The sequence below is a fragment of the Uncinocarpus reesii genome, genomic scaffold (assembly GCF_000003515.1).
Source record: "Uncinocarpus reesii 1704 scaffold_2 genomic scaffold, whole genome shotgun sequence".
NCBI lineage: Eukaryota > Fungi > Ascomycota > Eurotiomycetes > Onygenales > Onygenaceae > Uncinocarpus > Uncinocarpus reesii.
The window spans coordinates 271,138-298,956 of NW_003052499.1; the positions used below are offsets into that span (position 1 = coordinate 271,138).

Genomic DNA, 27,819 nt, shown 5'->3' on the forward strand with positions numbered 1-27,819 from the left:
CAAACCGTACAATCCTAAATCGAGAACGCCACTGAACACCCAATGCTCCGAGTGGAAGGACAGCGATAACAATAGCTGGATATAAATGAGACGTGTTTGGAAAACACAAAGTCGTAAGCAATACGGTAGAAATTCCAATACATTGGTATAAGGGCTGGGGAAATAGTGGAAGCCGTTATCCTCGGTTTCAGAGAGCAAGACTGTATGTGTAATCGTCCTCCATGTTTTGTGAAATCCAGAGCACCACAGAGCTATATGAAATTGATATTAGCTTCCTTTCCCAGTCACTCAAAGCGAGTACGTTAAACAGGGCGGAGCCACCCTGAAAACCTTACCTGATCATGATGAACCCATTCGCAATCACATTTGCAATTCCGAAATAAAGTGTCTGAAGCGGATACCCTTTGAGCAGATACTTGAGTACCATTACCGTCTAGAAATCGAGTCAGTTGAGCTATCTCTCCCAACTCCGTGCAAGCAGGTCGGGCCTAACATACCACACTTCCTGCAAGACCACCTGCTAGCAGCGCAAACCCCAGAAATAGCACAAATCTCACTTTCCATGCTACCCCGCTTCCAAAATAGCTCAGGTTATCGGCGGTTAAGCGGGACTTTTCGATCGAGTTGATGACCAGCATCCCCAGCGACGAACATATACCAGGGATCCAGTCGACAAATTTGACATGAACGACGGAACCATTTTTGGAGCTGTGTGAGAAGGCGGCGGCGTCGATGAGGAAGAAGAATCCGAGGGAGAACTGTCCAGTTGTAGCGGTTAGAGTCTAGAATCTGACACGGCGGTAATCCACAGGGAGCGCTGAACGAAAACGGCGTGTCCGCAAACGTCAATAGATATAATACGCACCAGAGCACCAGAGGAGTAGACTCCGGCAGAACGAGCGTTGGCGCTGTTCAGCCATCTCGGCTTAGAGAAACGGAACAGGCGAGTGTCCGAGTCATCCATGGTTTGGGGCTGGGGATACAGAGGATTCCTGATTTAGAGGGCTGTAGGGTTAGTCAAACGTGCAATAGCCCAGAGAGGGAGGGGATGTTGGGGACTAATCACTTCAATGCGATGGTACACGATTCACTTCTGATGCAAGCTCTCGTTGTTGGAGGAAGCGCTGATGTCAGCCCCGAGCTGCCCGAATTATCCAGTGGTGGTTGAACGTGACCCGGCATGGCTGTCACTGGGGCTAGTGACTAGACCAGCCCACCACAGCGCCAAGCCCTGATTTCGTTACCTCTACTCCGTACTCCGTACTCCGTATATACTTCCGTAACTAACATACAAGCTCCTTAAGCCCGCTGGCACATGGACATGATGACAAGGCGTCACCGTGATGGGAATCAACAGCATAGCTAACGGATGGGTAGGACATACTTAGATCCCACTCGCCGGAGTTGTTCACTGTTACAAAATCTATATTGCTTTCCCTAATGAGCCCCATCAATCAATGCCCATATATCTTTGACCACATCTGGTGGTTCATCTATATACTATTTCTCACTTGTAGCTCGTTCCATGTTCTAATTATACATCCACTAGGCCCAGCTCCTCACAACCAAAGTGATTGGATCATTGGGGTGGCCGGGATCGTTGGGTGGACAATTACATTACTCGCATGAGGACATCCTTTTGAGAAGTAATCGCAGCTTTTCGAACATGATCTTCTTGAAAAGCCCTATTAGGGCATCATTGTTCAAAATCATAAGTCATAAATCGTTCATTACATAGTCCCTAGCATCTAGCCACTTCAATATATGCGTATCACTCTATCCAGGTTCTTCACAGAAGATTTTCAACACCGCGTCGACGACGTCAGTGGCTTTCTCCTTGTCAAGCACCGGCACGGCTATTGTGCCTACCTCCAAAGGTTTAGTAGATGAGGCGTCAAATCCTGATTTAGTTGCGGGCACAGGACATTTGGTATTGAGATATTTTCGCAGCGCAAATGTTGATGCGCGATAGGTTGCGTGATACATCGTCTTGAATTCATCTTCTTCTTCAGCCTCCGCAGTAGATTGTAGTGGCTCCGTGGTCGGATTCTTCGTGGTCGTGGTTGCATCGGACGTAGATTCTACTTTTGCTCGAGCTGCGTTTGTCGTTCGATGATAACCATATAAACGTAAACAAGTCAATATAGTTCGAGTTAAGAGAGCTTTGTTCGTGGATACTGTAGTCTCAGCAGAAGCATTATCTAGTATCGGCGGTGGTTTTACTGGAGCTGACAATAAAGGGGTAAGCTTCCGACTTGATACACTCGCTGAGCGCAAGCGAGGTGCCGCAGAGATTTGCCTTGACAAGCTGGAATTCACACCACCGGCTGTACTAAGTCGCCGCTTCTCGTGACCCGATTGAGCGCTAGGAATCGCATTTGCATCGTTCTGTGATTCCCGTTTCATTTTCAGATAGGGGAATTGAACCATTGGCGATACTTCTCTACTCTTTTCCATATACTCGGAAACTGCAATCATGCCCTTTCGTCGCACTTTGTTGTGATATTCATTCGCGGCCTCAAAAAGTGTATCTATGCGCTTTCGTTTTGGGCTGGGAGCAAACGGATCTGAAAGGAATTCGGCATATTCGGCAGTCTCGGTGTTGTCAGAGTCTGCTGTAAGTGACGGCGAAAGGAGTGAATTGGCTTTTGGGATAAGAGCGGAACATATTGGAGCCGCATGAAGTCGTAGTTCCTTTATGGGCGCAGCTTGTGCTTGTGGTGGACGGGAAGCAGCCAACGATAAAGTGCCATATATAAGGATATCGGTTACTCTCCGTATATTCGCAATATTTCGTGCATGCTCGACGACCAACAAAATGCCGACCGGACATTGCTTCGTCGTGCAGAAGTCATCGTCCAGAAAAAAGGTTGGGTCCGAAGCTATGTTTCTCAAGACTTTGCTAATAATCCAGTCTCTAGCGAAGGCATTTGAGACGTGAACTTCCAGTACAGGTCCTGTGAGGGCGAACAACGGGATAAGGGTCGGGTCGACCAGGGAGCGAACGGAGAGCTTGGCCTTCGATATCTTGCATTGTCCGCTTGAAGATGGATCAACTAGACAGATGCCTGGCAAGAAAGTCAGTTAGTTCTAATATGTACGAACGACCAGTCCATACCATCCAACAATAACGACCCGGCGGAGACGCTTCCGGACCACACTTTCATAGTCGAACAATGCTCGCCTTATAGCATGGCGGCTCAGCTTGAAAGCGCAGAATGCGACTTTGAAATATGACAGATAGTTAAATTATCCTCGTAAATAGATTGGGACCTGGGATAAAACTTGGCCCGTCGCGTTCTCCCTCGAGATATCCATGGATCCAACACGTGATCACGTGGATCTGAATGTCACCACCACAATATCTAGAGATGAAAGGGTAAGTCGGATTCCCATTAGAAGCCGTAAAATAAACTGATGGAACACTAATATACACCAAAAGCTACCATACAACTGTGAAATGGCATGGGGATGCAATACAGTTTCACGAAATTCCCGTCCAACCTACAGCCCTTGGAGGAGCCAAGTAGCATGACAAATTAACAGACAACACTTCGCAAGGTTCGTCGAATAAAATAGGTCGCGACATCCCGAATAGAACCGCTCAAAGGGAGATCAAAGTGAATAACACCATTTACGCCAACTCGAAAGCAAACACTGAAACTGCCATATCGTAATCGTACGGAAGTAGGTGCGAGGTGGAAGATGCCAGTCTAAAACGCTTAAAACTCTTCTTGTTCCTGGAAAAACATCGAAAAGCTGATTATCGTGCCGTATATTAGGAGACCCCCTATGACAGACATAACCATCGCGGGAACCTGAATTGCACCACTATGTGCCAAGAGCGCCGGTAGGGCTATACGGACAAGGCTTGTTAACATCCATCGATGAAGGATCAACGGCAGCTACAACTCTGCTCTCCCGGGGTGCAATAACAAGTTACATACCAATTCCCATAACCACGAAGAACCCGGTAAGCCAGCGTCCAAAATCGACCACACCGCTGCCGGGTGCTTCCATAAAATCATCCGGATTCGCGCAGCGACCACAGATCCAATTTGGTAGTGGAGCAATCACATATGTTGCAACAACTAGAAGTGGGAGGTAGTTATGCCATAATGCCGCTGAAAGGATGACGAGAAGGAAGCCGATCGCAAGAACCTAGGAGAGACATTTGTTAGCAAATATATCGATGCCAAAAAGCACAAATAAAACTATAAATAAGATAATCCGCACGTACAAACGAGAGAGAAATGATGGTTTTTAAACCGGGCGTCATGATGCCGTGACGAGTATGGGTGAGCTACTGGAGGGGTTGAGCGGCTGGAGATTCAGGTAGGCTTGCGCCGAAACGCTGATTTGAAGGCAGCTGGGGGTTATTAGCTAGGAAAAACAGACTCGGGTCACAATCAAAGGTCTCTATAAATTCGCGTGCAGACCTCAAAGCTCGTGCACTCGGCCAGGTAATTCAACGTCAGCCCCAGGTAGCCGCCATTGCAACCGCAGCATCATCGGCTTACTTGCTTGACAGGCCATGCTTATGTAACTAACAACCTCAGACCTGAAATAAAGTTTAGTTATTTGAGAATACGCTAATCCAAAGGTGGATAAGAGCTATGTTGGGCACGTCGTCCTCTCTCTCTGCCTGGGTGAGCATCATTCAAGCCGCCCTCCTCACTCAAAATAGCTATACCTTGTGCAATTCTAAGCCTCAAGTAGCACTCCCACAACGCTTGGATTCCCTTTTGCTTGAATCCACGTTTGAACTGATCTGTTCAACATGTTCCGAAACAACTACGACAACGACTCGGTCACATTGTATGTGAAGCTCGCGGCTAGACCATGCTCACTGTGAATGCTAACCTAGCTGGCACACTTATAGCTCGCCACAAGGAAGAATATTTCAAGTCGAATATGCGCAAGAAGCTGTCAAGCAAGGATCGGTGGTGGTTGGGATTGTTAGCAAAACACATGCAGTCTTAGCTGCGCTCAAGGCATGTTCAACAGCCCCAACACTTACGCCTCCCCCTTACACAATATCCGACTCCAACTTTCCGTCGACCAACTCTGACATTGCAACAGAGAAACGCTGAAGAGCTGTCGTCATACCAAAAAAAAGTTATCGCCATTGATTCACATATGGGAATCGCCATTGCGGGGTTAGCTTCCGACGCCCGTGTCCTGTCCAACTTCATGAAACAACAATCCTTGTCCTCAAAGATGACATATGGCCGCCCTATTCCCATAGAACGCATTGTTAGTCGGATTGGCGACCGCGCCCAGACGAATACGCAGCATTACGGGAAAAGACCGTATGGTGTAGGATTATTGGTAGCTGGGGTGGACGAGGCCGGACCACATCTGTTCGAATTTCAGCCCTCTGGTATGACACAGGAAATGCTTGCGTGCGCAATTGGAGCAAGAAGCCAAATGGCACGGACATACTTGGAGAAACATTTGGATGAATTTGCGGACTGTGGGCGGGATCAGCTCATTAACCACGCTCTGAAGGCCTTGAAGGAGAGTTTGTCCCAAGACAAAGAGTTAACGATCGACAATACCACGGTTGGTGTTACCGGAGTTGGTACGGGCGCAGCGAAAGGGAAAACAGAGACTTTCAAGGTATATGACGGTCAAGAGGTTACCTCATTCTTAGAAGTCAGTGCAGGAGAAGCCGTCCCTTCCACTACGGAACCCCAAGAGGGAGAATCGATGGACGTGGACTCTTGATTCAAGAATTTGCGCTTACCAGTTTATCCCTATCGTGTTATGTCTGTTTGGGGTTTAGCTACGGAAGAGTAGATCGTGCTTTAGCCGATTTAATTGAAGACTATTCACTAGATGAGACCCAGAACAAACTCCAAATCCATCCAATCGCGAGATCCATTAAATTTACGAAGAAGAATCCGAACTTCTCTACCAATAAATCTATAAAAAATCCCATTCGCTGTTTGTGGTCGTCATCATGAGTTCATATCCTTGTCGCGCGCTTTCGATCACTGCGGCTTCACCTCTTCTCTTGGTCCCTCCCACTCCAAGGTATATCTTCCTTCGCTCAACTTGTACTGTTTGAGCGCCTGCAGTACATGTTCCGCATCTTTGCACTCCACCAAGATCTTACTATTCGCCTCAGTAATGAACGTCTCCTTCACGCTCTGCTCGACCCATTTCATGATCCCGTCCCAATACCCGTCAATGTTGAGCAGGACGATTCCCCGACTATGAATACCCAATTGATTCCACGTGATTATCTCCATCGCCTCTTCCAAAGTCCCAAAGCCACCAGGGAGAGCCACAAACCCGGACCCAGGACCACCGGCCATCACTTTCTCCGCCATCACGCGTTTCCGGGTATGCATGTCAGGAACGATGGTGGTGATGCCATACTCCAGGTTCACCTTCTCCGTTGAAGAAGACTGCGGGATGATGCGTTCGGGTTCCTTGCTTAGCTTTTCCTCCTGGCGGTTACCGTTTCCTGCTAGCATTGCACTGGCATTGTAGCCCTTTTCAACCCTGACCAACGCGGAAGGAATGACACCATGGACGGCCTCGGGACCGGCGAGAGATACCAAGGTCCGTGCTATTTCACCCATGATGCCGGATGTGCCACCGCCATAGACGAGGGTGATATTTTCTCTGTGGAATATTTCGGCAAGGGTACGCGCCGCAGCGATATATGCAGGGTTGTTTCCGGGCTTGGAGCCGCAACTGTATTGAGGTCGCTGTATGTTAGTTCTGTATCTGCCTGGGAAGAAGGGCGGGACCAGCAATGAGGGGTAGTCTGAAGCTTACAAGACACAGACAACGGGGCGCTTTTGCTCCATGGGGATTGTCATGGTGAACGATATAAGATTCTGTTGGTAATCTTCTGGTTCTCCGAAGGCGATTTAAGAATGGGGGTTGTTGAGATGGCTTGTTGCTTTGGAGGTTGCGCGAGTCTGAGTGCAATTTGCGGTTGCCCCTCTTCTTGCCTTGTCTCGTTGGAAGTATAACTAGATGGTGAAAGTCTTGAGTAGATGTAGCTGTAGACTTGCAAATCGCAAAGCTACCGATATTTATATCCCCAAATATATGAATGTGAAGAAGAATATAAGCTTTGATCCGACCAGTGAATTCCGGCAAAGTTTCTATTGCCCACATTGGAGATGGTACTGGCGGCGGGTTAAATATTCATCATGCCTGGACTTAGTTACTGAATTCTCTTTGTTAAGATAGATTCTAATGGATTTTTCACCACCCTTTATAGTATGTAATCCTTTGTTTATCATCTCCCCCCAATGCATATTAGAGGATCTAGAATGCCACATCAAGATCAGGGAGGTAGAACCTTCGAAAATCAAGGGAGAGATTCCTCAAAGGTTTGAAAGCATGTACTAGAATCCTCCTGTTCTGTCGAATGTTTTGTGTCCTAAACCATCTAGAAACATTGTATACTTTTGCGCATGGAAGACAAGTGCCAGTAATCACCCACTATTCTTGAACATTCCCAGTCTCACCAGATTATTCTTTGTCTAACTCGAGAAATAGACTAGAAGCTGAAGGCGGCAACAGTCCATTGATTGATCCTCAGGGGTAGGGCACTTTTCTTTCAGGAGGCTATAACTGTTCGAATCACCATTGCGAGCCTTGCAATATTATCGATGCAGTGATTGCAAACCTTTGCTCACCCGTAAAAACACACAAGACGGGCCCGAGTAACTAGTTCCATACGTCAAAATAATCACCTTAACCATCCTTCAAGGTCGCCCAGCGTATGAAGCCTTGAAAAACCTGAACAGACCGGTCCATTAGGGGTATCGTCACAGGGAAAACTACCTAGGGCCAAGATAGGACCGAAGAGGGTAGTAGCTCCTTCCAATTCCTCTCAATCGCTCATTCCTCTTCGGGACCCTAACCCCGCCACCCACCTTTCTCACTACTTAACCTCCCTTCTTCCCTCTTCCTTTCCTCTTCATCGTCACATCCCGAAAAAAAGTAAGTGAGCCCGTCCTAACCCCTTGAGATTAAAGGTTGGTGTTGATAGGAGTTTCTTAATAGTGGCATCAAAGGTAAGAGCCCCTACTGAAATTCAGAATTGGACGCAAGTCTCCAATACTATAAGCAGGACGATAATAAAGCCATCCAACCTCCCGCAGACAACTCCCAAGTCGGAAAGAAGAAGAGGAAGAGAAAGAACACAAAGGAGAAGAGGGTTGCAAAGAAAAGGAATTCTCGGGAAGCGAAGGTGAGTTTGACGCTGGCCCGCTGTAGCAACCAATATAGTAATGTTAGCTTCTGTGAAATAGAAGATAGAGATCGAGCGGCTCAAAGCCGTGGTGAGAGAAGCGGAGCGGGAGCTCCAGCGAGCAAAAGAGAAAATACGGGCTCTTGAAGCTGAGGTTGCAGAGGAGGAAGCGGAGGGGGGGTTGGCAGGACTTTCCCTGCAGAATTAGGTATGTAAAGAGGATCTCTTTCTTTTCCTAGCAGCACCAGCACCAGCACTTGCACGCCTAGCCGTACGGGCCCTGTGTACGGTACCTTAGCGAGGCTTGCACCTCTACGTGGTGCTAAGGACCAGTAGCCATATGGTGAAGCTAAGCAAGCCAATATAACTCTTCGGTTGGAGGTCACTTTCTGTTATCTGATGATGTGCGTATGTAAATTGTATAGTAGACTTGCTTCGGTGTCTGGAATCCGTCTTATGCACCCCCAAGTTGTCTGAAAGTAACCGAGTTTTAGAGGATGATTGGTGTGAAGTAAAGGCCCTTCTTGATGTGGCAACCTTTGGAAGCATGTTGGTCGTCATCTGTCCAGTTAGTAATAACCAGCTAGACTAAGTTTAGCTTGGCGCAACGTTCGGCGCCGGACTTTTGATAATCCGGCGACCAGCAAACGGACCTCAACCTTCCCTTTTTGTTTGTACTCTTCTCCTTTGGGTAATCACCTGTTGTCGTGCCTGCCTTCGTGCGCTCGAATGACCAAGTTTCCAACATTGTCTAGACGTACCTACCTATTCTAGTAGGCTTGAGATGTTAACTAAACCGCATTGGGGTTCCGCAGCTTCGAATTTCCTCACAGGGAAGGAGTATTGCCCCCTAGTGCTGTTACTCTTTAGGAAGGAAGTCGAAAGAGGAAGCGGCGATATATGGCTCCATTCAACATAAATTCGTCCGCTTCCCCCCTCCAACCTCGTCTTTTCTTTTCTCTCCTCAACTTTTTCTTTCCCATCTTCCTCTCCTAGCCAGCTCTTCCCGTCTCAGCTTGACTTCTTCTTGATTCGTATCTCTTTTTGTCATCACTCTCCCTCCTCACTATACCCTCTTTTCACTCTACATATAATTTCATCTGTCTTTATACCAATATTGTTGTGTGGTTGGCCCATCTTATTTCATTTTTGCGATTGTGCCGCGCTCCCTAGCCTACAACAACACAGCCGTTCCCTGTACCGCAGGGCCTTTCTTCAGTGGGCGTTTTGAGGGCATTACCAGTGGGTATTCTGAGGGCATTACCAGTGGGCATTCTGAGGGCGTTATCAGTGGGCACTATGAGGGCATTTTCAGTGGGCATTATGAAGGCATCACCAGCGGCTGTGAAGGAACTCTTCAGTGGGCGGAGAAAAGGTTGCAAATTAAATGAGTGGGCTTGGCAGTCTTCGGTTTAGCCGACTTTGCGAGGGTTTGGGTCTTAACGGGCTCAACAGGCAGGTCCTCCGGCTGACAGATTTGGGAGCTAGCCGATTGCAATGTTCTGGAGTCGAAAGGCTCGACAGGCAGGTCCTCCGGCTGACAGATTTGAGAGCTAGCCATCGCAATGTTCTGCGCAGACAGGCAGGTCTTCGGGCTAGCCAATTGCGATGTTCTGAGTCGAAAGGCTCGACAGGCAGGTTCTTGGGTTGTCAGGCCTTCGGGCTAGCCGTTGCAGTCGTCCTGGGCCTGAGGGCTAAGGCAGGCAGGTTCTTGGGTTTGTCAGGCCTTCGGGCTAGCCCCTTGTGAAGTTTCGGGGGCACGGACTCGGACGGCAACTACAGTGTTTTGGGCTGGAGACTCTGACGAAAGTCTTGGAGTTGCGGACTAGACAGGCAGGTCCTTCGGCTGGTAGATTTTGGGAGCTAGCCCCTTGCGATGCTCCGGGCCGAAAGGCTAGGACAGGCAGGTCTTCGGGCTAGCCATTGCAAGGGTTTGGGCTGATATTTTTTTTGGCTCAACAGGCAGGTTCCTGGGTTGCCAGGGCTTCGGGGCTAGCCGCTGTAGTGGCTTGGGGTTAAACCGGGACTCGCTATTTTTACATTTTCATGGGGCGACGGACTTTCTTAGTGGGTGTACTGGGGGTTCCATTTTCGGTTCGCTGGTGGTTACGCCAGTCAATGTGGGAGTTGGTACTTAGCATACTGACAAGTCCTGCATATATGTGAGTCCAAACCTTACTACCTGCTTTTGCCTATTCATCGCTTTTCCTCACCGTTACTAGTTGTCAACAAAACGGATAAACTATGCAACACCGAATTTAGTTACGGGTGGGATTCACCATACTACTGCTTACGAATATCGGTCGCGTATTACGAAGATTGGATTTTAAGTACGCCCGTCACGTATGGAAGTTAAACTAACGACTATCACAGACGCAATTAAATCGGCCGTGCAATAAAATTCCCCACGGATACAAGTCAACTGGGCCTCTAATCTAACGCACAAAGGCTGCCACCCATATTATCGGGATTTCGAGTTTTGTACGTCATTGCAGCCCTGCATTTTGAAAATTCCCGCTAACTACATATGTGAAGCAGAAGTGGATGGATCGCTGAGGCTTGCGGTTGAAACTTGACGCGAGGATATGAATGGACGAGCTCTGGATACGAAGACAAAATATGGCCACCAGCTTTAAACCATTTTGAACAATGTATGTCATGGTTTTGCTGGTCAGCATCTATGCGCCTTCTACTAACTGGACAATAATGAAAGATTACGGTTACCATCGGTCTGTCGTTATCCTCTTCAACATGGCGATATACGATAGGCTGGCAAAAGGCAGAAGACGGGATTGAATTGGATCGATAAGAAATACAAGCTGTTGACTGAATTCATGCATCTTAAATCCAAACCACAATCAACAAAGTTTTTTGAATTATTATCACTGCACTTCAAACCCTGTTTGCTTTGAATTCTCTATAATAGAATGCAAAACTATTACCTTTACATCTCCATCACGCCAGTAAATCCTAGAATTCGGAAGCCTCAAAGAACGAAGTCTTACGGTTATTCATTTTTCCAGCTAATTAAAATCCATTAGAAGCCGTAAAAATGTATCATATGTGATTATAAACTGGAATTATTCTTCGGCATTAGGCAAACAGCCACTGACTTTATATGAGCCCAGAACAGTAAAACAGTGCTTCAGGATGTCGAGGCTGCCGGGAATATCGACGAAGCAAGTCCTACCAAAGTCAACCAAGCTCCATGACGAGCTTCACTATAATTACTCCTGAGACCAGCCACGAGAGCTCAGAGCGTCTGTGTAGGCACCCAGGCTTCCAAATTTTCATAAAGGAAGATCGAACCGGGGGTATCTTGTTTGATAGGGTTTGCTCGCCGTCGAGATACTTGCAAAGATTCACAGCCAGCGCCGGGGAGCTAAGCGGATAAGCACTCTGGCAAGGAATTGAATGGCCCACTCCATGAAACAAAGTAGCAACGACGTGAGGGGTTCGGCGCGCCTTATCTGAAGAGCACTGAGAAGCAGTAACTGAATTGAGGTGGGAAAGTTGCTGCATGGAATCTGTAACGATGAACGGAATAGATGGAATACGGCGTTCCGACTAACTAGTTAGTTAGTTATATCACTTTTGACTCGGGATTTCTTGCAGGTTGGCCTCCAGAGCATCTATATGTTGATTCCGCAGTCGAGGGCGATTTGAATATGGTCTTTTCCCGGAAGTACGTCCCATATAGGGGCTCAACAACTGCAATCATCCGCAGCCCCTCGAGTTTTCACAGCAGGCCGCTTTAGAACAGTCACTTCGGCCATATCTTGCCTTTGATGCTTTATCCTACCATGTTCTCTCAAATTCGGTGTTAGTCAACACGAATGTTGCACGTAGTTACAATCGGTGAACCACTTGGAAGCGTGGAGTGGGGGGTGTTTGACAAAGAGGAAACTGTTGTCATCTTGGACTTGTTAAAAAGGATACTGGCCTTCTGGCCGGAGAGCGACCAGCGGTTGATAAAGTTTTGAAATCAGGGTGGGTGGTTAAGTGGGTGTTTGCCTGGCTTGGAGCAGAGTTTGCAAGATAGTGTCCATCGCGAAGGCATCCAGAATGAGTGAGCGTAATGATCTGTACGGAAGGGTTGTTTAGCAGTGACTAATTGTAGTCACTTGACTAGCGGATAGAATGCGAGAGGTATTGAAGCAGGATCCATAGCGGTTTACCACGGATCACTCAGTATGTATACTTTGAACTATGGTAAGGATCAAAGCAAATTCACCACAGAATATAAACCCAACGCCGTGTTTTTAATAGCTCGCCAACGCCTGCTCCGGGCACCGTATCCAAAAACAAGGACAAGGATCTCCGCCGCGGATTATTGACTGAGTGATCCGGCTTTAGCTTTCTTCTTTTTACCCTTATCCTTTGCAGCTGTCGTGGGTTTATCATTGTGCTTTTCTACCTTTCCCTTCAAGGCATCTGATTGCATGTTAACCGATCGGGAAGAAGGGGTACCAGGTCTCCCAGGCCCAGGTGGTGCAGGGGTGCCTGCGACAGATTGAATATTCTGCCTTGGCGCATGTTCACGTGCGGTCACAGACAGCTGCTCCTGTGCAGGCGCTGCGGTTTTGGTGAATATGAAGGAACCTGGTTCGCCAACCAGTGGCGTTTCGTCTATGTACTCGTCTCCGTAGCGGGCGAGGAGGTTGAGTGTTTCTGCAAAGTTTCGGGCGTCTTGTAAAGCGGAGGCATTGAGCGCGGCAGAGGTTGATGTGGATGTGAAGGAAGATTTGGATGCTGTTTTATCTCCAGGGGTTTGTTGGAGGTCGGGCAATGGCGTCGTTTCTTTGCTCTGCTGGGTGGATTGTTGGCCGGGTTGCGATGGTTCTAGGGATTTTTGGGACGTGTGGGCGGTAGCTGTGCCGTAGGACGGGGAGAATGTGAGGAGGGGAGATGCCGTGGAGAGAACCTTTGTTAGAGAAGTGACAGTCGAGAGCTGCAATCACATTCATCAGTCAGCATCCGACTTTGCGCGAACGGGGAGAAAATCTGAGATCACGCACCATTCTCCTCCCAACCACGCTCCACACCGACGGGGCCATAAACACCGAGTCCCCCACAACAAAATATGTCGCTAGAATCTGCACATCGTCTTGCCCCCCGATCCCTCGCCTCCTCATCTGCTTCCTGATCACCCATACGTTTGACGCTTCCTTGGGCTGTTCACCACGCGCAACGGCCGCAGTATTCGCGGCTGCAACCTCCAGGAGCGGATCGCGCGCAACAATGAACTCGAGCCCTTGCATAGTCTTCAACCTTCCTTCAAATGCTTCGCGTGTCTCGATGAAGGGTCGGAAGTTCTCGTTATGCATGGCCTGCAGGGCGAGGGAGGCATTGTTAGAGGTAGGATCGAAAAAGGGCGATTCTGCAAAGTAAAAAAGAACTAAACCAATCGTTAGTGAGGTGTTGGGCTGAACGAAGGAATTGCAAATGGGCAGGCGCTCGTGTACTGTTGTTGGAGTGGATGAAGCCACCCATCATCTGGATGTGATGCGGGGAATGCCATGTTATTTCCTCCAAAGCCACGTCCGGAGAGGGCTCCATCTCTAAAAGACGAGAATGAACAGTAGGGTATGCCCAAGGCCCGCTCCCTGCTGGGGGTTGATACGGCTTGATATCTGCCATTTTGAAAGAAGATGTCGACTTTGGGGGATGTTTGATTTGTTTGCAGGCGTGACGTCATTGCCGCGGCAAGTCAGGGGTCAAAAGTTCAGTCGAATGAGTATGAATATCATTTAGGTTGCATCTTTCTCTACTCCGTAGTACAATTGTATCCAGAAGCCAAAGGCCTGCAAAAAGCGCTTCAAATGACCGCCCACACATGCTCCCAATACATCTATCCCCGCGCTATTTGCCCCGTTTGATAGCACAAGCAATACCTGACTCCCTAGGGGACCCTAAAAGAGTGTTGTCCGCTGGAATTTATCAACTTCCTGCAGGCACACCATTGCCGCTATCCATTTGAAGCTCCTGAGCACTTCCTTATTTCGATTCCTTATTCGAGGCTCATTGTCACGCAAAGCGCAACAGAAACAAGCAATCGAGCGTTCGAGAGCATCTCCTCCGCCGGATCCGCGGTCAACGATCATGTCAATGGTAAAATTGACGAGTTCTTGGTAGTCTATAAGATAAAGCAGTTAGTATAACCCGTTAAATAGCTGTCGAGGTTTGGGTTTTGGGATAATATACCATCCCGCATAGCTCGAGATGCTTCTTTGTCACGACGAGTCTGTTTGCTGTTCTGTCCAAGGATGGATCCGACAAAGACTTCAACCTCCGTAAGAGAACTCTTCCAGGGCGTTTTGGAGTACTGCTGCATGATTTCCCGGAGATTGTCCTCGTAACTATAGATATTGGAGGTTAGCCAGTAACTTTCAACTGATCGGATTACAAGAGATAGAGTTGCCATACATCTCCTTTGCCTTGCGGCCCTCGTCCATGAGATGGTCCCACTGGAACCCTGCCGTTTCGCTTGCTACATAATCCCAAATACCGCGAAGTACCGTGCTGTCGCTTCGAATAAGCTTGCTCGATCTTCGGAGCTGATCCAAGAACTCTTGCTCGTCAATGTTGCGGTACAATACCCCAAGAATCCTATTGCTTTTGTAGTAACTTCTGCGCCGCCCTTCATCATCGTCATCATCTTCATCGAGCAAATATTCAGCTTCCTCGACAACCTCAACATTATCCGCAACGCGAATGCGCGGGTTTGGCGCCATGAAGTCGGGATAGTAGCGTGGATGCCGTGGAATTCGAGTCAAATCAACCTATAATCGAAATCAAAAGATCAATAGAAGCCCTATAGTAGACCAGAAGGATGGGGAAAAGTCCACCGCTCGGGTCTCTAGATTTGGATCATCGCTCCTCAGTATTCTAAAAAGATAAACGCAAGGAAATTCTAGGTTGGGATTATCCTAGCTTCCAGAGGCTCGAGTTCATAAAAAATGTAGAGGATAGCAGGAATTTAGGCAAGGGCTCGGGTTTTTCCATATTCGGGGTCGTAAACCAAATAAACGCTTACCGGAATGCCACTTTTAGAAAAGTCCACTGCGGTTGAATGTAGTTCCGCAAGGAGCAAACAATCTTGATCCAAAGTGCCTTCGATCTTTTGATCTGCAAGAGCTTGGTGTATAGTTGCGATGCGCCCCAACTGGTCTTGCTCCATAAAAGTAACGAAAAAGTCGATAATGTCATCTCTAACGACACGACGATTAAGTAGCTTCTCCTCAACTCTAGGATAATCTGCAGGCTCAATTGTACGCCGTGGCATTAAGCGCTCGTCGTAAATAATGTTATAAAGGTCGCCATCCAGATCGCCTCCGCTTAACATACTCGGTAGATCACGCTGTCCATGTTGGCTGAAAACAACGCAATTATGCAACTTGCGCAACGGCGATGTAGCCGGCACATCAACGGCGTTGGCAAACTGGACGTCCCCAGGATGCAAAGCAGGCGAGCGCGTGACTATAATGCGATCACGGACGAGAATTTCACGGACACCGCCTTCGGTTAGGAATGTGCAGAAAATTTCTCCTTCTTTCAGATATCCGGATTCATCCATGATACCGTAAAGTGTGACTGCATTTGGCACTCTGATACGTGCTCGATACTTTAGGTCGCGCATTTTGAGAAACACGGCCAGTTGGATAACTGAGCGCAAGAATGGATCTTGGTCATGGTGAAGTTCGAGCCCACGTATAACTTGAATGAGCCAAGGGAGACGTACGCCCTGTGCGATATTGGTCTGCTCTAAGAATTGTCCCGCCTTGATGACGGATTTTTCAACCGAGCGTAGGCGATCGATCTCATCGGTCTGAAGATCTATGAAAGCACTTGGTCTGACACCCAAATCTTCCAATACTTTGATAAGCTGTGCATTTAGATAGAATGGTAGAGCCCGGGTTCCAGATCCACAGATTTCGATATTGAAAGCGCCTTTAGCTTTAAATTTGATCATAGATTCCCTTAACTTCAATTGATCTCCTTTTAATCGGGAATCGAGCGATACCATGCCTTTGGCCCCTAGAATGATGCAAAAGACAGTATTAGCCGTGGGATAACACGGAAAAGTTGAGGGCAGAGAATTACCGGCAAAGCGTATCTGAAATATCGTGGGCTTGACCCTTTCCCGAAGAGCGTATTCTTTCCAAATCTTATACATAATTGACGGGGACATTGTCCCAACTCCATCACTAAACACCCGTCCATTCCGCTTGATATCAGGCTCATCAAAGTAAACAGCATCTTCAGGGATTTTAATGGAAGATTGAGTCTCTGAGAACGTTTGCCCAATCCTCGCTGCCAGTTTTGACGGAGAATAAATATGATCAAACGATCCAAGCCCCTGAATGATACTTTCCACATCAAATCGCTCACCAGTATTCGTTATAAAGGGCGCCACAAACCAGCAAGTTTGGCTTCGTAGAGAGGAATGGGAAAAGCCAAGGAAGCTGAAACGGCGTCCACCGATTTGGATTCCGTTTTTTAAAACACCTTTGAAGCGCTGGTAAAATATCTCCTCCAGTGACGCCTGAGGGTCATAATAAACACGGTCGCCATGCTCATCCACAAATTCAACGCGAAGAAAGTGGTTGATGTGGTTATCATATTGACGCAGAACACGGTTCTTCGTTTCAATATTTGGACCGTAAAGGTATATTCCGCTAGGAGTAACCTGCGTTCTGTTGACTTTAACGTTGTTGGGATGTGTAAGATTCCGACTTGCTTCGTTTTGGGAGAGTACTCTTTCAATCTTCTCCAGCAACAACTCTTCCAAGGCGTTGATATCGACGTCTCTCTCATGTGTATCAGGACTAGGGTATTCTAGGCTGGAAATCATCTTGTTGAGGCCTTCGGCGACAATTTCGTCCCCATGAATGCCTGCCAATTGTTTAATGCAAGGGTAAAATCGCAACATTCTCGTAGGACTAATATCTCCGTTCCAAACAAACTTCGCGATTTGGAACTTCAGTATGAATGAAATCGGCCAGCCTTCTAGGTAGTACTCAAAGTGTGCCTTGACCAGGCTGAAAGAATCGCTGCAGGCCACGCGCCGGTCGACCCATCTGCCAATCGGCGGAACATGCTCAAGACCATGAAGATTTCGAATAGCAGAGATATCTCGGCTGTCAAGTAGTTCGAATCGATACGTGAAACAGATACCCGAAGCTCCGTCGTGATCCCCGCCAAAGTGTCCCACTCTTCGCCTAGTCGGAATATATTTCTTCATCGCCTTCGCTGTTTGAGCTTTCATTTTTTCCAGGGGATCAGATATGTAAAATCTCGGGGCGGTATTAGTTAAAAGTGTCAGGGATGCTTGCTGGGCTGTGCCGATGTGTACACTTCGGATGATCGAGTACGCAAACTCCAGATAGTAGTCAGTCAATGGAGCAACATTCGTCATCGTGACTCGAAATAATGATTTGCCGAAGACCACCTTTCCAAACCCTGGGCATCGATACACCTCCACGAAGACCGGGTGCCCAAGTTGATAGTCCCAATAGCCACAAGACATCGTGTTGACGTTGAAAGACTTGGGTCGATTGGCACGAGTACTTGTAGCGGAACCGCTGCCAGTACTGCCAGCATCGGACGCTGGGGCTCGAGGGATAAATGTTCCGTTCATCGTCACCTGAAACACTGGTCTTCTCTGCTCCGCAAGTCGCCGTTTTTCTTCTTCAAACTTCATCGCACGGAGGGCAAACTCGTCCGGCTCGTTTCGTGCCTTTACCAGATAAATCGGCTGATTAAACAGCTTCAGCAGTATGGCTGGCTTCCTTTTTCTCTCCTCATCTTGCCCATGCACATCCAGGAGTTTCTGGGCCTTGTGGAGATCAAGGATGGTAAGGAAAGCATTTTTCTTTGCTGCTCTCCGACAAGTAAACGTGGTAATTCCGAATTTCGCAAGCACCGGAGTAAATTCTCGTTTTAGATGCTTATCCTGGACTTGCTCAGGGATATTGCGGCAGAAGATCTCCATCTCACGTCCTCGTCACTGGGTGGAATCGATCAAAAGAGAGTAGGTCGGGCAGCTGAATCGTAGTAGACTGAGTCCGTACTCTTGATAGGACACGTTGGAAAAAATATCAAAAGAAGATAGAGAAAGAAGCCGGATGCAGAGAGGAGTTTGGAAATATATAGCGAGCTGCGGGACTGGCTGGACTCAGCACCTCATCTGACCAAATGGGCGTGTTCGGCCACAGTGACGGGAGATTCCGCGTATTTGCAAGCTTCAGGCCGATAAGACGCCTGCTTGGATGGATTAAAGAGGCCGTAACATGCACTTCTGGTGAAGAAAATAACCGTTTGCGCAAGGAAGAGAGAAAGCCGCAAAGAGCAGAGTGGGCTGCTCATCCAGAAGATGAGGGGAACACCAAGTGCCCAACGACCACTCTCTCTCCACAGCAGTCCCCAGCAGTGATTGTTTGCAGACTGCACAATGAACAGGGCTTCTAATGTTGTGCCAGAACCTGCGGCAGTGGGCGAGGGAGAAAGATAAGTTCTACGATTGTTAGTACAATTTGACTTTTGCAGGCTTCTTCAGCAACAACGTCTGGCAACATCGCAAGTTAACAGAATGTATCTTAATATCTATCTCGCATGCTGTGTCTACAGATATCTTTCCAGACAGACTCTTCAACGGAGCAGCCTTCACGCAGAACAGCTTCAATTAAGATAAGAATACATGCCTCGAGTCTTCAAAAATCGCGAAACAAACTACTTCCAACGGCGTGGGTTTGAATGTATAAAAAGGCATCAGAGCAACCCTTCATTTTTCGCTTTTCCTCTTGACTTTCCGGTTGGACCTGCTATTCTGCCGGTCCTCATTGGAACCTGGAGGAGCTGTGGACAGCGGCGAGCCTCTTCCAACAGAATGGCCTGATTCAAACAATGGCTTCAAGTTAGGATTCTTCGCTTCACCCCCCGCGCTGACCTCAGACCGCGGTTGAAAAACCTGCAGCACAGTGTGCAAATTGGCTTGAAATTCAGCCCAAATCCTTTCTGGAGTGGCTGCAGTCGACACTTGGGCACCAGCTCCAATCCGCCACACTTGTTGGCGCTTGTCTCCCTCAAACCAGCTAAAAGCCGCGCGCGAGAGAGCGCAGAATTCTCCGCCGCCCCCAATATCTAGATATCCAACGACTCCCGAATAGACGCTCCGTGGTTGCCGTTCCACACTTTTTAGAATTGTACAGCCGTGTCTCTCTTCGCTAGCCATTGAAACTAGAGGGAGAGATCCGCGGAGCTTCCAGATACCTTCATTCGGGCAACTAGTGTCCTCTTCAGTCTTTGCCATCTTTTGACCCGATTTCTCTGCTGTAGACATGGGAACCAGTGTTGTCGTTTGATCTTCCTGAACCTCCTTTCCGCGCTCCATTTCCCCGCTGCTGGTTTATGTTTTCGTGATCTGAAGCTACAGCCGTTGTGAGTCTTTCAAATGAGTCGCTGAGGGCTTTGAGATGAGGATCATCAGCCTTTGCTCCACTAGATTCTGCGGGTTTCACTTCCACTTTATGGGCTCTATCCCACTGAATGTGTCTCTCGAGGGAGCTGCTGATGACCCTGACCTTTTCCAGACCAACATATGCACTATAAGGGCCCGGAGCCAACTTAGCGAGCTGTTTGTACAATATCCAGGCCCGCAGCTTTAACCACCCGTCATCCTTACAGGCTGGTAGCTTGATCACTGTCTGGTCGGCCAGATGAAGTTCGCCGGGGTTGCTAGCCTCAAGATATTGCTTGCATCGTGAGATTTTTTGAGTGTACCGGGCCTTATTGGGAGTTACAATTTCCGAGTGTTCCACCACCATGTTTGTCAATTCATCCTGAGAGTACTTCATCCGGAGGATATTGTTCGCTCTCTCTGCAGGTGTTTGCGAAGTTCCCGTAAGTTTGAAGAGAATGTTGTTTAAACCTGGATGCTTTGAAAACTCCACGAGTCGGCGCGCCGTTGAATCGAGCCATTCGTCATCTGACCTGCGAATGGACTGAATGAAGATCTCTCCCGTTTCATTGTTGATTACTATGCTTCTCTCTGTCCACAAGAAAACCGCGTCGTATTCCTCATCGTGAGTGGGCTTGACGTTGATTTCCCATTTGTCAATGCACATTTCGTACGAGAAAAATCCCAAGAAGCCGCCCCAAAATGGTATTTCTGGATGGCCACCGGTGGCCTTACTTCGGTCTATAACGAATCTCAGAGCATCGAAAATCTCAACGCCAATAGCGTCCCACGCGTCTTCCTGCACGGGGCCGGATTTGGGCTGTGCGGCTTTTCTAACAAGTGCAACGCCTCCCATGACGGAATATTCGAGCGTCCACGATCCGTCGCTAACCACAGGGATAATACTATATCTCGGAGTTTTGATAAGAAAGTTTTGCGAATTTGGCACACCCATCACTTCACATATCGATTCAGATTCTAGATTTTCGAGCTTCATGACCCGGTATAACACCTTGTTAAACGGGGCGCACCACTTGCGTAGCCCACGAGCAACCTTGTTCTTCCTCGTGTCCACAAACATTCCGGTCGGACATAGACTGATATGCGGCTTGACAGCTTCCCACCAGTTTTTCAAAATAGAATCCACAATTTTCCAAGATTTAGAGGTTTCTATGCAAAGTTGGACGGCCCAAAGAGGTTTCGACTTGTGGCGGGCGGCCATCAACTTTGAACTGTTGCTTTCTGGCAATGGACACCACGCAAGAGGAACAAGGTTTGGGCATTGACTGCTCGGCTCCCAGCGCTCGGGGTGGTCGGTATCTGCATCCGGCTCTTCCATCGGGTGTCGTATTTTGGCATCCGAAGCCGTTTGTGTGATCGTCATCGCAAACTCCTTGATGTTCGTGAAGATATCGGTTGCGGAATGCTTAAATATTGTTCTCGTGCGAGGTACTGGGTCCGCAAAGAGCTCCGATTCGCCGCCATGCAGGATAACGAAGGGGTGAAAGCTTTTACCAAATCCGAGGAGTGGCTTCTCAACACGCCAAAGATGGAATATAATGCCTCCTACAGCTCGGTGGTGAGGCCCTGGGCCCGTCACGATGGCATCATATGCCAAACAGTGGTTGACGATATCTTCGAAGTCTAGATATGTCTCTGGATGCCATACTTCAACAAGCGCGGGAAGCTCACGCCTCAGCAACGGAACAAGGCTTTCTCCTTCGCATGATGCAAGATATAGAATCTTGACCCGCCGAGGATTTAGGTTGAGAGACATTTTGTCCTTTCGAACCGTCGCGAGCTGGCGTCCGTAGTCGTAAATGTTTGTAAACGGACAGAAGTCAAGTAGTTTGTCGAATAGGAAGAAAAGCTGAAACAAAAAATAAACTTAATACAGGCCCGAGGGAGGCTTTGAACAGCAGATAGGTGTAGGGTAAACGACAAGTAAAATATATGGCAGTATATTATAAATGTTAGCTCTCAAGCCCGGCAATGGTAGGAGGCCATCACGCCAAAAGAAAGCGATTCTCTCATGCCTTAATATATGCAGTATTTTCGGTAGAAGGGAAGCTGCGCCCTGCCTGCATCTCGAAGGTCAGAAAGTGCAGACATCAGGAATAGCAAGCCCAATTGTCGTGCCACACTTTCCATGGTGCAAGCCGTGAAACCGCAGTAGTCCCGGCTCTGCATCAAAATCCTCAACGCTGAAATAGATCCTAGACACTCTAGTATAGTTATTAGAAGACGTCAAAGCCCAATAATTATTGCTAATTGCTGACAGTTGCCATCTGGCTAAATTGTTAAACGCCAACCTTCTCCGTAACCTATCCAACATCTAATATACCTAGTTGCGTGATTATTCAGGGGTATCTCAGAAGCTCTATCGCCTTGTGGCACGGATTGCGGAAAACCAGTAAATCCTCAATGAGCCAACATTCCTTCCCAAAAATCAACCAATCGCTCGATAAGACTGTAATTTCGCTGCTACTCCAGAAAAGTACTCCATTACAAAACTTTCACTATAAAAATGAAATTCTTGTTAGCAAAAACCCCGAAAACCAAAACCAAAAATAACAACAGGAGGGGGTAGCTCACGTATAATAGCTGTGCTCGGAGTTATGGGCCTGTACAAGGTTATGGGCGAGTTCATGACAGAAAATTGTCCACCAATACACCAGTGTGTCCGCTCGATTACCTTCCAGGACTTTAGCGAAGTGCAGTTGTTGAAAATAGTGATAATTACAGAATATGCTTCCCCGATAGTTGAAGGCGATAGTCTTGCCGTTTGGCTCGGAGAAAATACTGACACTATCTTTTCGAACCCCGAAGATGCTGATACAATCGAGCAGAATGCCGGCAAATTTGTTAAGAGCGACTTCGTTTTGCTTGTAGAACCCGGATGGCTCTTCGTGCGAACGAGGGAGGAATAATCGAAGGGATGTTCCAGCTATATCGCTCGCATGAACTAAATCATGACCAGGGCGTTCATCGCAGTACGACTTTGCGTCCGAAATCTGAGTCACTTGCCCTGTACTTTGAATTGGAGCTTGTCCATGCGGTCGACACCGTGTAATGGCTGTTTCCAGATTTTGACGGAGCATACTAGGGGAGACGTGACAGCCTGGACCCGGATTGTTGGTCGTTTTCCCTGGATAGGGAGGCGGAGGTGTATCAGGCGTACGATCTCCAAGGGCCGTGGTATTACCTCGGAGTAGTTCGTCTAAGCCAAAACGGCGACCAAGGTCGGAGATAAAACCGCCCATTCCTCGATCATTAGTTGAAGGCGGCTGCGATGAATCCTCGCTCCGGTTTGGTAGTGAATTCGAAATGAAATCAGGGAATACGCCAGGCATGGGGTGAGGATTTCCGTCCACAGCTTCTTTCCCCTCTCTCTGACGTCTCTCCTGTTCAACCTCTTGAAGTTTTCGCTCATCCTTGATTTGCTGCTGCCGCTGGCTTTCCGCCATTTTTGCTGCTGCAGCCTTCTGTCGAAGAATTCTCTCCACGTTGTAGCCTCTAAGACGAAGCTCAAGCAGATCTGTTTTCAATAACATTTCCAGCGTGAGAGTGGAATGTAGTTTGGGTCTTAATAGAATGATGTGGACCAAAGCCTGGCTGACTTGGTAGAAGTTGACATCCCCTAGGGATATACACAAAATAGGATTTGAATTATTTTGCTTTTGCGATATAACCGCATTCCGTTTTTCAACGTGGCCACCATTGCGCCCGCGTAGTGAGCGACGTAATGATATCGATTGCACAACCTGAATCGTCAGGTGATTCTCGAGCCATCTAGCATCGTGTTTTATCACTTCTTTGGGAAGATCGTGCAGAAAGATCCGCGTTCGCTCGCATATCTGTTTTTGTAACTTGGCGGCAGTACGCTGGTCTGGGGCAGCATAGCCACACCGAACATCTTCCACAACAATGCTGCTCAGATTCGGAGTGCCAAGCTGAATGTACATGTCTTCCAAGGTCTCCTCCTGAGGTGCAGCCAGTATGTTCTCCTTGAATAAGCTAAAGCTAGCATAATCATCAACAATAACAGCATCTGCAGCCCTGCTCAGCTGCCATTCTTTGACCGGCATTTCCTCCTCATCATTCAGGTCGTCGGTACCACTGCCCGCTTTCGCGGCCAGTTCTTTGCTTGCAAGTAGGAAACCCGCCTTTTTCATTTCCTTAAATAGATTTCGATCTTTTCTGATCTGGTCCATATTGTCTGCAATACCCCGCAACAGTTTCAAGTACTTGTCTGGGCTTTGAAGCCGAGCAACAATCTTAGCGGAATCTTTCACGAGCATGTTGGCAAGTTCAACGGTGGTGGGCTCCCTCTTGGACCCACAGGCGAGAAGAAATAGATTGGCTTCAGCGCTAAAATCCACAAAATCAAAAATGTTGCTGTAGTCATCACTCTCACCAAGGTAACAGTCTCGTGGTGCAATATAGGTCAAAGCGGGCTGCTGGTGTTTGTCGTTGAATGCAGGCTCGCGAGCCAAAGGGACAATCGGCGCACTGCCGATGCGATGGAGTGTCGAAGTGTTGATTTCAGCAAGCCGCCCAGCAAAATATCCAAAAAGTTGTTTGGCCTGTTTTGTAGACTGAGGGGGTTTTCGAAGCAGGATATTAACACAATCCTGAATTGGAGGATGCGGTTTTACTCCAAATTTAGAAGCATGAGGCTCGAGATCCTTTCTGATCAGCTTGAACCCCAGAAGAGAAGCTCCCCTATCCGTGAAACATTGGGTAGGAGTCCCGTGGGTTCCATCCTCCAGTGGAAGGAAGGGAATGTCGACCGTCGCATATTCGAAATTCGCATATCCGTTAGCCACATGCGCACTGATAAAATAAGCTAAAGCTTTATCTCTTAAGTTGAGATTCTGATCAGGTATTGTTCGGGCAATCAGCTTAATCAGGTCTGAAGCAGAAGGAAAGCTCCTGAGACCCAACAGTGTCAAGAACCGTGCTTCTGCGCCCCCAGCTGGGTACTGTCCAGGCCAATACAACATGGGCAAGCATAATTCCCTTAGTGATTCCTTTGGTTCAAAGAGTTCACACACTCTGTATCGCTTGTTCGATGTAGTGGATGCCTCAGCTGTGCATATTTTAGCCTGCTTCAGCTTTGCAATATCGCTGTTTGGGATATCATTGCGAACGGAGGTGAGATATTTGATCAGCTCAACATGACTCCACTGGGGCTTATGAGAATTAAAATTATTCTCTTTGGTGTCACCGGTGCCGCCGAGAAGCCGGTCGAAAATAACATTGAGATCAACTGTTTTCCGGACTCCAAGAGCCACCAAAACTTTTTCTTTCACATTGGCAAGACCATTGACTACGGGGAGGTCTTCAAACAAACGTACAGAAGGGAAATAGGCTTCGGAGGGCTTTTTCATCCCTGACGGTGTTGGTATAACAGCATGTTGTTGAAGTAGGCTTATGACAGCCATCCTCGACTGTGGGGGTAAGTTGTCCCATTGCTTTGAAACGACGGGCAAAACGCGAGCTGAAAATGACGCCGAGCGAGTTATCCGTTGCTCTTGCGGGAGTAAAGCTTTGACATCACTATCAATTAGCCAGCTGATCCAATTGTCCATCCGCAACTCATGCCAGCCTAAAGCAACAAGCTGGTCAGTCTGCAAAGTTTTGGAGTACTTGAAGGGGATAACAGATGGAGGCATTGGTAAATCTGCTGGAATTCGAGACGGGTTGAGAAATTCGGTTATATCCCTTAGCAAAAGGAGCCCACAGGGTACTCCGTTGGATTCGTCGTTCGCTACCACAACACCGAGCAAAGTACCGATTGTGGCTCGGTCAAATTCAGCACTAGTCGCCTTTTCTGAAAGCCAGGAAATAAACTCGGTGAGCTGGTTAGAACTTAGCGGTTTCGATTCCAGTTCCTTTTTGATGTCGGACACGGTAATGTCAGTGATAAGCCCGAAATCAATCAATCTGGTTATAAACTCCTTGGACCGAGACATAAGAGCGTCTGGGACAACAGGTATGGAGTCCATAAAACTTAAATTTTTCGGCGCAAGGCGGATTTTATAACTCGCGAGTACTCCACAAGTCGACAACAGTTCCAGGTACGCGTTTTGGCTACATGTCCAGAACGAGTTCTCAATGATATGACCAACTTGGGTGGCCGGCGTAGATTCGCGGAACACAAATTGATTACAGATATGGGCAGCTTCTGGAACTATTGGTTCAATATCCTCTAGTCGGGGTGCCGATCGTCCGGCGCGTGCCATTTGTGAGGAAATTCGATCCTTGACAGTAACCATTTCCGCAGCCCAGGCGATTCTGCATGCGATTCCGGCGGCCCGTAAAAGCTCTGCATTCCATGTACGCACCCAGCGAGCATTAAGATCAATGCTTTCTCGTTCAACGGTCGGAATTATGGAGGGAGCCGATATGTGAGCGCTCAAACCAGTGGTCTGGTGGGTTGGAAATCCAATGTAAACCCTACCGGACTTGGAGGGCAAAACTGTAGCAAAGATAGGCTTAGCAACCAACTCGCCTGCCCCGGTTGATGTTTGCATAGAAGCGTATGAAGTGGTTAGTATTGCAAGTGAAGTAGTCTTTGGTGCCGGCTTTTTGGTTGCGCGGAGCAATTCTTGTCCAAACGACTGACCTACCGAGGTCTGTATTTGCGCAGTGCTAATGTGGAAAAATACGGAGGATGAGCTGGTTGAGATTAGGTCCGCAGACAAAAGAGCCTGGGAATCTTTGTTGTGTTCTGACGGCTTGATAGCGGAATTGCCACCGGCGGCCCGAGTCAAACGAGAAAAAAAGCTCCGAAGCGAGCTCGTGTTATCTTCCCCCCGAGCTACCTCGAAACGGGAAGAATTTGTAGGGGGTTTCCATTCAATCGCAGACATCCAAGTGGCATCGATCTGGGCAACCTCTCGTGTAACATCCTTTACTTTCATTAAACCCTCAGAGGTTTTTGTCTGGACATCCCTCGGTATACTGATGCTCATCTTGGGGGCAATCTTTTTCGCCAACTTTAATAGATTCCAGCCATCTAACCACAACTCTATGCGTTCGACTCCAATAAATGTAAGACTGCTTGCAAGGAACTGGCATAGAGTCAAAAGTGCAGGTACAGGCGTAGTAGTGTTCCGATACTCCAAGACGAAAGTAGTTTCTGGAGTACAATCCTGTTCCTGAAGTTGCAGCCGTCGAGTGAATAGGGAATTCCCTTTCCAGTAGAAAGCAATGGCATCTTTTCCGGAAGACACAAAAGGTTCTTCGCAGTCAGAGAACACACTGTAAAACCCAACGCCAAAGGCTCCGATCTTTGTTTCATCCGGATTCCCCTCTGCGATCCGTTTTAACCGAGACCAATCGTTGGCACTGAAAGGAACACCATTGTTCTTGAGGATCAGGCTTTTCAGTGTATGGTGCGATATGACATGCTTGATGGCTCCAGTTTCGTCATCTATGGATGGCGCTGGCACCGTGGTTGAAGGTGTGGTTTCGAGTTTTATCGTAACTTGCGTGGCTGAGGCATCGGCGGCGTTTTGAAGGAGCTCTCTGAGGACAGTCCTGTATTGCACGTTAGGAAAGCGAGCACACGGAAACAAGGGGAAACGCAGTCTGGAGAGCTTCATACCATTCCCCTGAATATCTGGCCAATACCTTATCTATCAAGGCACGCGTGTTAACCGTCACAGCCTCCTCGTCGACCCCAGAGTCGATCGCCCGAGCCTTCAAGGCGTTGAAGTCAATATTGCCGGCCATAGCTGTATCGCATGGTAATGATCTAGCTCCGCTAGGTAAAGGCTGAAGAGTTAAAAGAGAGTGAAGGCCAATATACTCCCTAGCTCCAACAGCAATAGATAGGGCGTACGGATGTTGATGAGCGGGCCAAGCGGAGCATTTCAGGCAGTGGGAAATACAGTTGAAAAGGTACGACAGGCAGAAATACCCCTACCGCCGTCAGAATCCCTCGTCCACCGAGACATCAATGCAAAGAATGACGTTCTGGTCGGATTCCGCAACGGAATGTGATGCTCTTGTGAAGGATGGCGGTTTTGGAGTTGTATCACTAGGGTATTCCCCGCCAAAATGCCATGGGTGGTAAAACCAGATCATTACACCTTCGGTATTGCTGGTCGGAGCAAACAAGCCATTG

General features: G+C 48.0%; 9 protein-coding genes across 9 annotated transcripts; 1 reads left to right on the top strand and 8 right to left on the bottom strand.

The window, feature by feature from the left end:
• Positions 1–187: 187 nt before the first annotated feature.
• Positions 188–964, bottom strand: UREG_03047 (uncharacterized protein; the record flags this gene model as incomplete). Its single annotated transcript, XM_002543485.1, has 4 exons — positions 188–251; positions 336–433; positions 498–758; positions 866–964. The coding sequence occupies 4 exons, from the start codon at positions 962–964 to the stop codon at positions 188–190; spliced, it is 522 nt and encodes a 173-aa protein (XP_002543531.1).
• Positions 965–1,776: 812 nt separating this feature from the next.
• Positions 1,777–3,167, bottom strand: UREG_03048 (uncharacterized protein; the record flags this gene model as incomplete). The annotated part of the gene is made up of 2 exons (XM_002543486.1): positions 1,777–3,068; positions 3,119–3,167. 2 exons carry the CDS (start codon positions 3,165–3,167, stop codon positions 1,777–1,779), a joined length of 1,341 nt encoding a protein of 446 aa, XP_002543532.1.
• A 555-nt stretch (positions 3,168–3,722) lies between these two features.
• Positions 3,723–4,279, bottom strand: UREG_03049 (uncharacterized protein; the record flags this gene model as incomplete). Its single annotated transcript, XM_002543487.1, has 3 exons — positions 3,723–3,856; positions 3,948–4,161; positions 4,241–4,279. The coding sequence occupies 3 exons, from the start codon at positions 4,277–4,279 to the stop codon at positions 3,723–3,725; spliced, it is 387 nt and encodes a 128-aa protein (XP_002543533.1).
• Positions 4,280–4,780: 501 nt separating this feature from the next.
• On the top strand, positions 4,781–5,730 carry UREG_03050 (proteasome component PRE5; the record flags this gene model as incomplete). The annotated part of the gene is made up of 3 exons (XM_002543488.1): positions 4,781–4,818; positions 4,883–4,958; positions 5,083–5,730. The coding sequence occupies 3 exons, from the start codon at positions 4,781–4,783 to the stop codon at positions 5,728–5,730; spliced, it is 762 nt and encodes a 253-aa protein (XP_002543534.1).
• Positions 5,731–5,996: 266 nt separating this feature from the next.
• On the bottom strand, positions 5,997–6,836 carry UREG_03051 (uncharacterized protein; the record flags this gene model as incomplete). Its single annotated transcript, XM_002543489.1, has 2 exons — positions 5,997–6,708; positions 6,793–6,836. The coding sequence occupies 2 exons, from the start codon at positions 6,834–6,836 to the stop codon at positions 5,997–5,999; spliced, it is 756 nt and encodes a 251-aa protein (XP_002543535.1).
• Positions 6,837–12,554: 5,718 nt separating this feature from the next.
• UREG_03052 (uncharacterized protein) lies at positions 12,555–13,864 on the bottom strand (the record flags this gene model as incomplete). The annotated part of the gene is made up of 3 exons (XM_002543490.1): positions 12,555–13,175; positions 13,243–13,622; positions 13,690–13,864. 3 exons carry the CDS (start codon positions 13,862–13,864, stop codon positions 12,555–12,557), a joined length of 1,176 nt encoding a protein of 391 aa, XP_002543536.1.
• A 1,339-nt stretch (positions 13,865–15,203) lies between these two features.
• Positions 15,204–18,218, bottom strand: UREG_03053 (uncharacterized protein; the record flags this gene model as incomplete). The annotated part of the gene is made up of 1 exon (XM_002543491.1): positions 15,204–18,218. One exon carries the CDS (start codon positions 18,216–18,218, stop codon positions 15,204–15,206), a length of 3,015 nt encoding a protein of 1,004 aa, XP_002543537.1.
• A 1,303-nt stretch (positions 18,219–19,521) lies between these two features.
• UREG_03054 (uncharacterized protein) lies at positions 19,522–21,459 on the bottom strand (the record flags this gene model as incomplete). The annotated part of the gene is made up of 1 exon (XM_002543492.1): positions 19,522–21,459. The coding sequence occupies one exon, from the start codon at positions 21,457–21,459 to the stop codon at positions 19,522–19,524; it is 1,938 nt and encodes a 645-aa protein (XP_002543538.1).
• An 814-nt stretch (positions 21,460–22,273) lies between these two features.
• Positions 22,274–27,425, bottom strand: UREG_03055 (uncharacterized protein; the record flags this gene model as incomplete). The annotated part of the gene is made up of 2 exons (XM_002543493.1): positions 22,274–27,230; positions 27,298–27,425. 2 exons carry the CDS (start codon positions 27,423–27,425, stop codon positions 22,274–22,276), a joined length of 5,085 nt encoding a protein of 1,694 aa, XP_002543539.1.
• Between the last annotated feature and the right edge of the window lie 394 nt (positions 27,426–27,819).